This window comes from Anoplopoma fimbria, chromosome 24 (assembly GCF_027596085.1).
Source record: "Anoplopoma fimbria isolate UVic2021 breed Golden Eagle Sablefish chromosome 24, Afim_UVic_2022, whole genome shotgun sequence".
Classification (NCBI taxonomy): Eukaryota; Metazoa; Chordata; class Actinopteri; order Perciformes; family Anoplopomatidae; genus Anoplopoma; species Anoplopoma fimbria.
Window position 1 is genome coordinate 23,036,491 of NC_072472.1, and position 13,401 is coordinate 23,049,891.

The 13,401-nt window shown below is 42.1% G+C and overlaps 2 protein-coding genes across 2 annotated transcripts; one reads left to right on the forward strand and one right to left on the reverse strand.

The window, feature by feature from the left end:
- The first annotated feature begins 233 nt into the window (after window positions 1-233).
- Window positions 234-2,414, forward strand: b3gat1b (beta-1,3-glucuronyltransferase 1 (glucuronosyltransferase P) b). Its single transcript, XM_054625302.1, has 4 exons — window positions 234-345; window positions 1,030-1,541; window positions 1,700-1,996; window positions 2,328-2,414. The coding sequence occupies exons 1-4, from the start codon at window positions 234-236 to the stop codon at window positions 2,412-2,414; spliced, it is 1,008 nt and encodes a 335-aa protein (XP_054481277.1).
- A 2,518-nt stretch (window positions 2,415-4,932) lies between these two features.
- Window positions 4,933-12,061, reverse strand: LOC129113139 (beta-galactosidase-1-like protein 2). The gene is made up of 19 exons (XM_054625299.1): window positions 11,970-12,061; window positions 11,282-11,467; window positions 11,139-11,207; window positions 10,613-10,708; window positions 10,135-10,243; window positions 9,950-10,042; window positions 9,736-9,817; window positions 9,514-9,578; window positions 9,363-9,447; window positions 8,228-8,365; window positions 7,923-8,003; window positions 7,720-7,829; window positions 7,469-7,615; window positions 6,475-6,546; window positions 6,277-6,355; window positions 6,097-6,184; window positions 5,899-6,010; window positions 5,672-5,788; window positions 4,933-5,019 (listed from the first exon to the last, which is right to left on the reverse strand). The coding sequence occupies exons 1-19, from the start codon at window positions 12,059-12,061 to the stop codon at window positions 4,933-4,935; spliced, it is 1,908 nt and encodes a 635-aa protein (XP_054481274.1).
- Between the last annotated feature and the right edge of the window lie 1,340 nt (window positions 12,062-13,401).

The following is a 13,401-nucleotide window of genomic DNA, read 5'->3' on the forward strand; positions in this document are numbered from 1 at the left end:
AGTCAAGAAACTCAAAAAAATTATAAAATGTACAAAAGATAAAACTAAATCAGTCATTTGATATGATATGATATGATATGATATAAGAGATATAACTCTACTTTAAAATGTATATGACGCCTTTTTTGGTAGCTTGTCGGTCATTTCATGGCTCTCCGGTTCTTATGATTGTGCACCACATCATGTGTTATATGCCTCACAGGTAGAGGCATGACTCAGGTCTGACACTGGAGATGCCGAAGAGACGAGACATCGTCGCCATTGTGTTGATCGTGTTGCCTTGGACACTGCTCATTACTGTTTGGCACCAGAGCGCCATCACTCCTCTGCTCGCTACACGAAAGGGTAAGGTAAAAGATCGTGAATGTTTGTTTTTTTTTCATTAGTATTTGTTATACTAACCAAGAAGTTAACACATCTCTGGATCTTTCCATTGTACTTTGGATTATGAAAAATTTGCAGGGGTACAGCTGTGTGTGAAATTGCACCATGTACTCCTCTCCGAGCGTCATCACAGCCCCTGAAACATACTGGTAAATCGAAAGGAAGAGCACTATTTATTTATTTAATTTTTTTCTGGCAAGAAAAATTACCAGGCCCAAAAGGCCCAACCCAGACCCGACATCATCGGTGGCAGTAACAGCTACACTGCCGCACACCAGTAAGATGCCTAATCCTCCTGACCCAACATCTTTGATGGAGTTCAAATTTTTGGTGCACCTCCATTATGTGCTGGTGGACCTAAACAAAGAAGTTAGGCGCAAAAAATCGTTTGGCCTAGAGTTCTGATGAATCTGTGTTCTAACTTCAGGAGAAAATGTCCCATTTTGCTAAAATGCCATAAGGCCAGAGTGTAATACAGAGGATTACTTATATGATGAGCGTTTAGCATCAAATTATTGACAGACTAAAGAGAGTCCACACTGTCTTGTGTAGGACAAACATGATTCAGTCTTCATGTAGCACAAGGTCCCAACTGTAGTTGTCAGCACACAGAGGCTCACTGTTATCATTTCCCCTCCTGGCTAGATGACAGACGGGATGGTCGCTCCAACTCCCGGAATACTTTTGCCCTCAAGGAGTCCTGCTCCCTTCAGAACAGGGACATCGTGGAGGTGGTGCGCACCGAGTACGTCTACAGCCGGCCCCCACCGTGGTCCGACGTCCTGCCCACCATCCACGTCATCACTCCCACCTACAGCCGGCCGGTGCAGAAGGCAGAGCTGACACGTCTGGCCAACACCTTGCTGCACGTTCCCAACCTGCACTGGATCCTGGTGGAGGACTCACAGAGGAGGACCACACTGGTTAGCCGTCTCCTCCAGGAGACAGGACTCAACTACACCCACCTGAACGTGGAGACGCCCAGGAACTATAAGATACGCGGGGACACTAGGGACCCCCGAATACCTCGGGGTACCATACAGAGGAATCTGGCCCTGCGGTGGCTCCGGGAGACCTTTGGCCTGAACAGCAGCCAGTCTGGGATTGTCTATTTTGCAGACGATGACAACACGTACAGTCTGGAGCTGTTTGAGGAGGTAAGGATATATATTGCAAAGCAAAACATGATGCAGAGCTTAATTTCTCTCTAAGAATGCAAAATCTCCTCATCCTTTCACAGACCTCTTACTTTACATTTCGGGATTCATGGAATTTGAAAATGCCTCAAATGAGTGTCTCTGTTTTCAACTACCAGATGCGTTCCACCAAAAAGGTGTCGGTGTGGCCGGTGGCCTTTGTGGGTGGCCTGCGATATGAGTCCCCCAAAGTAAACACCTTGGGCAAGGTGTACGGCTGGAAGACTGTGTTTGACCCACACCGGCCCTTCGCCATCGACATGGCTGGGTTTGCTGTGAACCTGCGGCTCATTCTGTCCAAGCCTCAGGCTTATTTCAAGCTACGTGGAGTGAAGGGAGGTTATCAGGAGAGTAGTTTGTTAAAGGAGCTGGTCACTCTCAGCGATTTGGAGCCTAAAGCTGCTAACTGCACTAAGGTAAGAAAACGACGCTGTTGTGTGACCCCTGTGAATTGGCAATAAAACAAGCTGCTTCTGCAAATGCTGCTGGTGAAAGAGAATGTTTCTTGAGATCCCTGGCTGTCATAACAACTTGTTCTTAAAGTCAATAAACTGTCAGCTTACAGCCAACTCTTCTACGCTCCTAGCTAATTTAATATATGCTACATTCTGCCTCTAGACATTATGTAGCAAGTATGATGTAGTGTATTACAACTGCACAGCACAGCGAGCCAAATATTTTAGTTTTAGTGTTTCATCATACTGGCTGTATTTCTCCTTGTCTCCATCCATTTTTCTTTACCCACAGGTATTAGTATGGCACACACGGACAGAGAAGCCTGTGCTCGTAAATGAGGGCAAGAAGGGATTTACAGACTCTAATGTGGAGATATGACATACTTCATCTGACACAGGTAATGGCACAGATTTAGAAATGCAAATTGCTGCATTTCCACACTGATTATTTTGGGGGGGATGGGCCAAATGAAGAGCATCGTTACTCGTATGTGCACAATGAGATATGGACCTTTACTTGAAATAGATGTCTGACCTTTACAGAACTTCTTTTAAAGGATGGTCACCTGCAGATTTAGTTATGATTGGTTATCCCAAGTTGTTTTAGCCACACTAGCAAAGTGGCTCTAAAGGTGGCAATGTTGCTTTGTGAGTCGGTCCACCACTTTGGCCCAAACTAAAATATCTTAACCATTGTATGGATTCCAGTGAATGCTTGTACAGCCTTTCGCTGTCCCCAGAGGATGAATCCTACCGACTTTGATGACCCCCTGATCTTTCATTTAGCGTCACCACTAGGTTCATGTTTTAGTTTTTTAGTGAGATATCTCATTATCTACTGGACTGATTTAATATTTTGTACAAGTGTTGATGTTCTCCAGAGAATAAATCTTAACGACTATGGTGACTTTTCCTATAGTGCCATCATCAGGTCAAAATTTAAGTTTGTCCGCTTCTTTGGTTTGTGACCGAATACCTGCTAAACAAATGGTAGTTCCATTAGCCTCAACGGAACTTCATGTTTAGTGCTTAATAGCAAATGTTGCATGCTAAAATGCTAATTTAGCAAAATGGTGAACGTGGTCAGCAAACACGTACCCTAACAGTGCTAATGTGAGCATGTTGGCATGCCGCAGTTAGCATTTAGCTCACAGCGTGGCTGGGCGCTCTTTTTTTGTCTAGTTGATAAAAAGTACTGCTTCTAACACAAATCATGTTTCTTGGTCTGTTCCTTCAGAGGCATTTCTACATTGGATTCTATGTGGATTCAAACCAACCTCAGAGCTCCTTAAAGCAATAGCCAGGGTCAAAAACATCATCACAGCACAGCACAGTAGCCGTACTTCACCAATGGAGGCACACCTGTTCGCCCAGGAGGCAGCACAAGCCTTGTGCTTGAACAGACCACAGAGTATCAAAGCACAACTGCACAAAAACGTGCTGCTCAGTGCACTGGCTGATGCGAGACACCGGTAGTCGTTGCCAAAAGGAGCTCGCCCACTGAGGTCTCCTCGGGGAGCCAAGACAAAGAATGTTACGTGATTGAAACTGCAGGAAGAGATGGCACAGCAAGCAATAAAGAGCCCTCTGAGCGCAGACAACACCAGCCAACCATCCAATCAGCATTAAATAGGGCCCTTTTGTTCTGAGGCGAGCTGGCTGTCGGGGACAGGGCTGCCTGGAGGAACAAAAGGGGCCTTGTCTTAAGTGAGTCAGCACTGACTGACAGACTGCACTGAGGGGATCTGAGCCCTCCCCACTAGTACTGTACAACACTGAGCTATTTAGATAGCACCTTGAACCCAGCACTAATTAGGAGTCCTATTACTCCCCAACACACATGCTCAGCTGTCACACTGCACACGATGAGCACACATGCACTGAAAAGCACGGAACAATGATTTATTGCAGTTTAACAGCAACGTCTTCTCTTACAGTCATATACTCCAAGCTCTTGTTTATTCCTGACATGCTGTAACACTACGGAGGTCTACTCATATTTAAAAAGAAGATTCAGTTTCCCTAGCGGCCTGTTCACTTCACAGTCATCTGCATATAAGCTAATTAAGATCCCACTGAGTGAACTGATGGTTTCTCAGTAGAATTATTTATTGTTTCAGCATAACTGGTACCAGTCACTTGTTAGTCGTGAGCTATGCATGTGCGAGTCAATGGGATACGAAGCCATTACTCTAAAAATTGGATGTGCATCCTTTCAAATAGCTGTATTACAAAATCTAATTATTTCCACCATGGATGGCTGGCTTGCAAGTGATGATTTCATACCCCATTGACTTGCAGTGGCACGCTTACAAACGCTAATGTTCTCAGACTCTGTGGCTGTTGGGAGTTTGGTCAGTTATCAATGTGACAGGCATCTGAAACCTTGAACCTTTCACTCAAAGATTGGGGTCTGATGTTGCTACAATGCTGCTTGTGTTTCATTTGAAAAGCTGTTCACATCACTCATGCCTCAGCTCAGATTATCCCATAAATGTTTTTTTTTGTTTCACAGAAGATTTCATTAACTGCACTCTGCAGAATATTCACACAAGCAATACAAACTAACAGAAATATCAAATAAAAATGTATTACCCTTTAAGTGGAAATCCATGGGTAAGGAAATATGCTTGGTAATTTTGCTCTACGTGTAAAGAGTCACTGTATCTGAAGGTACTGTATGTATATAGCTATAAACTGCTCCCATACAAAAATGCCTCTCTCTGTTTTTAATATTTGTCTGTGTATATGTAGATTTTTAAGGTAACATATCAGACAAACGCCATGATTTAATTTTAATATAGATATCCCTGAGTTTGAAGGTTTGACCTGATGTAATAAGCACTTTGTCAAAAGACACATTTTTACACAAATGCCCATACAGGCAGTGATGACAATCATTGGATGTCTGCTGCCATGCCAAGATCAGGCGTATCCTCAAAGTGGACCTTGTAGTCAGCCTCCTGCTCTTCAAACACAATGACCTTATCAATTTCAACAGAAAAAAAGTGAGAGACAAAGAAGAAAAAAGTTAGCACTTTGAGGCTTGGCTCATGCTGTGTTTTCACACATTGTTAGTTAAATGTAAAATGAATCTTTCAAGTCCATCATAATTTAATTGCAAGGGGAAAAGGAGTAAAGAAGATTGTTACCTCTCTCATGTCTGTACAAAACAATGAAGCTAGAGCCAAAGGCCAGTAAGGTTAGCTTAACTTAGTTTAGCATAAAGACTGGGTACAGGGGGAAATAGCTAGCTAGCTTGGCTCAGGTTGAAATAATCTTGCACCAGCATCTCTAAAGCTCTCAACATGTTGTACATCTTTGTTTGATCTGTACAAAAACCTCAATTTAACAACAACAACCTGTTGCCTTTTGACTATTTCCTACGGGTACGCAGTGACTACGGATGAGAAGAATTACACATAACGTGTTAATTAATGAGAATTACAGATGCTGTTGGGAAGTTTTCGTTACCACACAGAGCCAGGGTAGCTGTTTCCCCCTGTTTCTAGTCTTTATGCTAAGCTAGGCTAGCGGTAGCATTGAGTGCAGACACGAGAGTGGTATCAATCATATCATCTAACTCTCAGAAAGTTACTATTCCTCTAATAAATGCTGGTTTGTGCACAGCTGTACCTGGTTGATTCCACTGTTGAGAAAGGGGCCGGGGAGGTAGAGAGCCTGCTGGGGCCCAATCGACCAGTAGCGGCCCAGATTCAGCCCATTGATAAACACAACACCTTTCTCCCAGCCCTGTGGACCCAAAGAAAATGTCTTGGTTTTACAATGTATACATGAAATATTTTTTTATAAAGTGCACAAAAATGTACATAGCACAAAACTATACTTTTCATTTCACTTACTGGCAGCTTCACAAACGTGTCGCTTGGATACCCGTAGGCAAACAGCCTCCCCATGAAAAATCCAGGGAAGCTGGGAGTGTCAGGGAGAGATTTCCAAGGTGCCTGATAAAGACTGAAATAAGGCATCCACTTCAAACACACTATTACAGCGTAATGAAAGTGATATGCAATGCTTTAGATTCAATAAAGCCTACAAACCTATCAATGAAGCTGGGTTTCATATCCAGGCTGTACATTGTGAAATCCCGCAAGGGGGTATTGTTTAATAAAATGTCTCCCACAAGGCCTGCAAGAACACAAACAAAATTGGCTTGTACGCTACCCACTGAGTGCTTGACAGCAGGCATAGCAATGCACTTCATATTCTTTGTCAATCACCTTTATGTTGTTTGTCAAGGTCCCTTCCCTGGTGAACTCGTCCACAGTTTTCCACCAATAAACTCAAGCTACGTTGTCCCTGTAGGGATTGATTGCTTTTATGTCTTTTGAAAGTTTTAACAGTCAACACTTCAGCATCCATCACGCCCGATAACTGTGAATTACTTTTATTGGACATTGTCCAACTTGATCCCATACCTTACCATCAGGAACCGCCAGCTCCAGGCTTCGACGCTTGAAATGGCCAATGTAGCTTCTGTCTACAAACACCTATGAGGACAAATATCGCTGTCAAATAGGTACTATTATAATACATAACACAAAAACTCTGCTTCACTTGAATTAAATATCTCAAAGGTGGCTTTAGGTTTCAATCATCACCCTTACACAGCTTCCATGTGCTGCATGTCCTGAAATGTGTACTGTGGGCATACCAACAACATGAAGTGACCACTGATAGCCCCTAATGATTTTAAAGGAACACTTTTGGAAATACTCCTATTAGCTTTGAGAATTTTACCTCTTTCATATCTATCAGACAGTTAGCTTAGCAAAAAGAATGGAACCAAGGGAAACAGCTGGCCTGACTCTTTCCAATGGTATCAAAACCTGCCCCTCAGCACTTCTAAATCTAGCTAATAATCACATTATATCTATATCGGAAGTCCTTGCTGATTTCTAACACTAACTTCAAGAAGTCACCGTACCTGGTCAAGTAATTGTTCGGCAAATAATCTCCTGTAAAATCACCAATTTGTAATTCTTTCCTTTGGCCCGCTCTTTCCCTGCCTGCAGTTTTTATGCAAAGCTAACCAGCTGCTGGCTTCACATTGTTTTGTAAATACTGTGTATCGGCCTATGAGAGGTATTGCAATTTATCGTCTAAATTGCGGCAAGAAAGAATATTTCCCAAAATGTCCTTTCAATTCAGTTTCAGCAACTACAAACATATCAAGGATGATAATGTATGAAATTGTTTAATAGAGGGCAATGACATCCTGATTGCTAAGTGGTTTTGTTGCCTAAAGAAAGTATTTTTGTTGAATTCACAAACTTAACCATGTGTTTACTACAACTGAGATCTGGGCTACCCAGTGCGCTAGAAAGTAATGCCAAGGGTCTGACAAAGCCTCAGTGTGGCGAGTTGGAATGAGAACGTGTTAGAGTGAGATCATGCACAATGAGGACTCACCAGGGCATGGTCTCGGACATTATCTCCAGACTTCAGTAATCCTCCACTGGTGATGGTAGTCTCATACAGTGTGTATCCATAGGACTGGCCGTTCCCGTTATTCACAGGTAGATTCTCCATGCTTAATGGCTTGGATGACTTGAATGGCTGCAGAAAACAAAATAACATAAATTGATCTACTAGAGAGAAAAGCAAAATGTGCATTTGCTTTTAACAAATATAGGCAATAGATAATCTTACATAAAACGTACTCCCTCAGTGAAGCTCAAAGCATCCCATAATGACAGGTGCTGGTACATGATAGCAGGTTCATAGGACTCCCTGTAATGAAGGGCCGGCATGTCAGGGAAACTGCCTCCTCCTCCAGAAAGGTCAAAGACAACATCAGGCGTAGGGGTTGGTCACAGCACATGATCACATACTTCATTCGCGTTTCAATTTTGTGTTAACTTACTGTTGTATCGAGTAAGTAAATCCCTGAGGAGGTGGTACTTTGGAGTGTACTCCCCTGCTTCAGACAAGGGAGCGTCATAATCTGAAAAACATCACAGTGTAACATAGATTTACTATCATCTGCTGCCACCTGCTGGGTCTTAAGGTCAATGCTGTTCTGTGGACAGCAGGGAGCATATTCTCCAGCTCCGCCATGGTAGTGCTTAATCATTAACATGGAGAAAAAAAAAGAAAAAAAAAAGTACATTTGCATCAAAGACACAGCTAGTTTGTTTGTGACGGAGCAAGTGACACAGAGGAACCAACCATAGCTGGGGACCAACGCTTTGTAGGAAGGATCAGCGCGTGCTCCGCTCATGAAGCCAAAACTGGAGCCTCCGTGGAACATGTAGAGGTTGACAGACATGCCCCGCCTCAGAATCTCTCTTACGCTGGACATCATATCTGAGGAAAAGTTTCAACACGTTCACACTGGTCATCAAATGAACTACTTAAAAACATAAAGGTCCCTGCAACAGGGAAATTATAAAACACTGTTAAAATCATGTCGCCAACATCTTTTTGTACCTCTGCTGAGCTCTTTGTCAGAAGGCTGCAATATTTCAAAAGCGGGTCCTGACTTTCACATTTGCATTTGCATTGTTGGCACATAGCCAATTAAGCAAAAAGCAAAGCGGTAGGAAAATAAATACAATGCAAACTAGGGAGTGAGCTAGAAAAACATATGTTAACAAGGTGACTTGACATTAATATTACTGGTGTTTAAGACCAAAATGAGCTTTTATTAAGAGAGTCACTTGTCTGTTTTGATGGGTGTGAGAAACCAAACTTGGCATTTAGACTTAAAACAGCCTTATGTTAAGTGGTGCCGTTTTGGTGCAAAATTGGGTTTTACCGTGTTTTTCCAAGGCTTTCTAAAGTGAATATGCAGATTTATTTTCTGTCAAAAACTGCTTTAAAAGTGGTGGCAGCCAAAAAAACACACAGCATTTGGACCGAGACAAGCTCCATCATCCGCATTAATTACAAAATGTTGTTTTTGATACAGAATACTTGTGAAATATGCTTGGCCAACTACACAATATTAGCAATTTTGGGCTACACAACAACCTCTATATGAAGAAGCAATATTTACAATTCATGCATGAAACATTCAAAAATAAATAACATGTCATTGCAGGTTTTCAGACGGTTTTCAAATAATGATTGGGGGCTAATATATGTATCCCAATACATTTTTTTAACATCTATTTTTTCATTTTCACCTTTATTGGATAGTTGTTGGTGGGAAAGGGAATAGAGAATATTTTATCTTTGCCTAAATAGTGCAGCACAAAAACTAAACTTCCCTTTAACCAACAATCAGTCCAAGGATGAACCGGGCTTATTAAAAATAAGAGGTCAGCATGAACAAAAAGGTGACAAGGAGAACCTTCCTTACCCTCCGGGGGGAGCACATGGTGGAGGTCACCCCACATATCATACCAGCCGGTCCAGTAGTCCATCACCATGGTGGGGCTGTTGGGCTGACAGACAGAGTTTCATTATTCAGTGCCAGACAGTGAAAAGGTGTGAAGAGGTAAGATACACACCTGGATAGCATTCAGATCCTGGATGTCCCTCTGATTCAGCTTCTGCAGCTTCACCGATCTGATGGCTACAAGACGGGAGATCATAAGGTGATCTGTACGTGTGATTGTGTGTGTTTGTATGTGTGTGTGTGTGTGTGTGTGTGTGTGTGTGTGTGTGTGTGTGTGTGTGTGTGTGTGTGTGTGTGTGTGTGTGTGTGTGTGTGTATTGATAAAAGACTGTACCTCCATCCACACCCCCAGACTTTAATGTGTTGTGGTAATCTGATGTGAGCAGGAGCTCGCTGATCCCTTTGGACTGTAAGGCCTTTCAAAATAAAACAGAACGTGAGATATGAACGGCATCCAATGAATCTATTCTATCAATATCAATCTCTTTTTATACATATGTGTTTTCATTTAAGTTTAAGGTGGTATTCTAATCAAGCAAGCCAATCACCTCTTTAATGAACAGCATGTAACTTTCATCCTTTGCAAAGGATCCATACTCGTTCTCAACCTGCACTGCAATGATGGGACCTCCTTTCTTGAACTAAAAAACATAAACAAACATATATTTCAAGTTAAGTTATAGGACATGGAGCCGCAACAGACTTGTTTTCAGCTTTAGTGACAAAAAGCGACCTGCAGTGGAACCACTTTTGGTATAAGTTTGTCAAAAAAAGTATTGACGGCCTCAGTGAAGCCTGGATGAGTCGTCCTCAGCCTCATGCTGCTGTCACGGAGGAGCCAGCTGCGAAGGGACAGAAAAAACAAAGTGTCACAGAGCTGCAAGTACAACGGAGGCACAGTACGTCTTTAATACCGGACAAAGATGCACACACTGGTCGAGTCTTCCCTTACAGCAACATGTGACTTTTTAAAACCTGATTCACTCAATAAAAATGTGGCACTTTGTGGCTCAGATCAAGTTGCTTTTGTGTCGTCGAGTTAAAGTCACTTACAAATATAATTTCATTCATACAGGGACAAACTAGTGAGAGCTAAGCATTGGACCAGCTATGGGTTCAAATCTGCATCCTACTTCAAATACAAAATCTGGGTTTCTATATGCATAATGTTAATATTTTTACTCAAATAATTATAAGAATACTAGCGCTACCTTGGCAGTCCTCCGAGGTCCAGCTCAGAGGAAATGTAGGGCCCTGGACGCAAAATAACCCACAATCCCAATTCAGCAGCAAGGTTGATATAAGCTCTGAAAGAGGATGGAGAAGACGATCAATAAGCATGTTTCTATCCATGCAAACACAACGTTTAGACCCAAAGCGAGACCCCGTATCTCGTTGTTTGAGGAGTGTGAGATGTGCTTGGCAACACAACGGCAGGCCGAGGCGTCACATCCCTCCTCACTTATCACCGGCTGTGTAATTAATTGCTTGATAAGCTGCTGTTGTTGGGGAGATGCTGCCGTTGTCAGGTGGGACCTCTCTGCCTCTGGCTTCTCCCCAGAGCACCGGGGCTTAGATATAATGAGAGGGAGAGGACATTCCCAACACACCCTTGGGGCAGGTAATATTGTTAGGGTTAGGGCAAGGTGTTTTCATTCTTATATGGATGTGTGTTGGATGTGTATTTAGTTTAATGAGAGCACCAAACTGTGATTAATCATGAGTACTACTCCTTACACTAAGTCCAGCTGCGTGTGGAAGTTGAAAACCCCTCTCTCTGGCTGGTGCAGACTCCACGGCACGTACCTGCAAGGATGCAGGATGTTAACATTCAAGCCAATCTTGAGAGACGAAACACATCCGTAGTAGTTTTTCCATACGTTGTGAGGGTGTTGATGCCACAGGCCTTCATCTTCATCAGGCGGTCCCTCCAGTAGGCCCTGGGCACACGGAAATAGTGGACGGATCCCCCGAGGACGCGGAAGGGCTCTCCCTCCAGGGTGAATTGGGACGAGTTGGCGCTCAGGCCCACCTTCCTTCTCATGCTCCGTCCCCCTGCTGGCATTCTTGGAAGAGGAGTTTAATTGTGTCACACTCACATAATAAAGCACATAGGCTATTGTGCCCGAATGGACCACATGACTTGCTCGTAGGAAATTTGCACAGACACAGCAGGAACATATTTGAGTTTAGAGGCAAGATGCACTTCAACAGATTTAGTTTGGCACTACATATTAACCTTTTAAAATGTAACATTTACTTTTCCCTCTATATATTTTTTCAATAGCATCCTTTGTGCTATAGTTAAAGTAGTTCCTCATTCTTTTCCCCAGAGAAACACTTTCTATGAACGACAAGTGAAAGTGCATTGTGAGTACAGTACAGTAAAACTGTTTCACTCCATAGTAACTTTACCTAATATGTCACACCAAAATAATACTGCATACTATAATACTTTATAGTGCCTTGGCAGCATTTCTACCTTGATTTAGCGAACCAATAATTCACTGTCGGCCAATCTCAGAGATGCACTAACTGAATAGATATAACATCAACAATTTAACTTACCCGAGATATCTGTACACGATGAAGCCAACAATGCACAGGCAGATAAGTGCATATTTCCTCTTGTGAGCATTTCTTATCCTCAAGACAACCATCGGTGTATGGGAAGATCTTCTCCTGTTACACAGGCAGTGTTGGTGTTAAGTTCACAGCAGCATCTGAGCAGGGATGAGCGCATGATGCTGGCTTGAACAGCGCACCGCCTCGTGGGAGTGGCCCTTGTGCGGAGCCATGGAAATCGAACACACCTTTTATTATTCTTATTATATTCCTTTATTGATCCCCATGGGGGAAATTCAAGTGTTGCAGCAGCTCAACTACACAGACACAGACAATAAATACACATACTATACAACTACACAGACAATAAATACACATACTATACAACTACACAGACAATAAATACACATACTATACAACTACACAGACAATAAATACACATACTATACAACTACACAGACACAGACAATAAATACACATACTATACAACTACACAGACAATAAATACACATACTATACAACTACAAGACAAAAATACACATACTATACAATACACATACTATACAACAAAATAAAGATAGAATATAGCATGCTGTGCACGCATGTTTTTCTTCAGTTGTAAAATCTAAAGGTGAGTATGACAAAATTGTTCATTCAATATAATTATTTCTTGACTGAAACATTTGTTTAAAAATACACAAGTTTGCAACTTAAAAAGGTTTATCTTAGGTTCAAAAATAGTGTCTATATAGTATGAACCTATTTGAAAACATTTTGTATAGAAAGTCAACATATCTGAAGTTTACAATAGTGTTTTTTTAACATCAGAAATGGCATCTAGATGTATGGTGGTGCATAAGAAATGCAATATCACTTAAACCTTAATTAGATATTTTATCCTCAACTGAATGCTCTATCCCTATTTTCATGGCTATAATTCTACTGTAATAATTGCTGCTGTTATTATAAGTAGTCTTATTATATGAATCATTTATGTCATATACATTGAATGTGTTGTATCTAAGAACTGTTATGCTGTTCATTCTGTACACATGACATCTATTGCATTCTGTCCATCCTGGGAGAAGGATCCCTCCTCTGTCGTTCTCCCAGACAAAGGGGTTTTTTAAAGTTTTTCCTGTGCATGTGACTAAGGACAGAGGATGTGAGGGTCTAAGGACAGAGGATGTGAGGGTCTAAGGACAGAGGATGTGAGGGTCTAAGGACAGAGGATGTGAGGGTCTAAGGACAGAGGATGTGAGGGTCTAAGGACAGAGGATGTGAGGGAATAAGGACAGAGGATGTGAGGGTGTAAGGACAGAGGAGGTGAGGGTCTAAGGACAGAGGATGTGAGGGAATAAGGACAGAGGATGTGAGGGTGTAAACAGAGGATGTGAGAGTGTAAGGACAGAGGATGAGTGTAAGGACAAATGTG

Coding starts and splice junctions, on each gene's coding strand:
- LOC129113139 (XM_054625299.1), bottom strand. CDS start 12,061: ATGGTTGTCTTGAGGATAAGAAATGCTCACAAGAGGAAATATGCACTT. Junction 11,208..11,281: donor GGCATCAACACCCTCACAAC/GTATGGAAAAAC, acceptor GCATCCTTGCAG/GTACGTGCCGTGGAGTCTGC. Junction 6,185..6,276: donor CCTTGACAAACAACATAAAG/GTGATTGACAAA, acceptor GTGTTCTTGCAG/GCCTTGTGGGAGACATTTTA.
- b3gat1b (XM_054625302.1), top strand. CDS start 234: ATGCCGAAGAGACGAGACATCGTCGCCATTGTGTTGATCGTGTTGCCT. Junction 1,542..1,699: donor GTCTGGAGCTGTTTGAGGAG/GTAAGGATATAT, acceptor TTCAACTACCAG/ATGCGTTCCACCAAAAAGGT. Junction 1,997..2,327: donor AAGCTGCTAACTGCACTAAG/GTAAGAAAACGA, acceptor CTTTACCCACAG/GTATTAGTATGGCACACACG.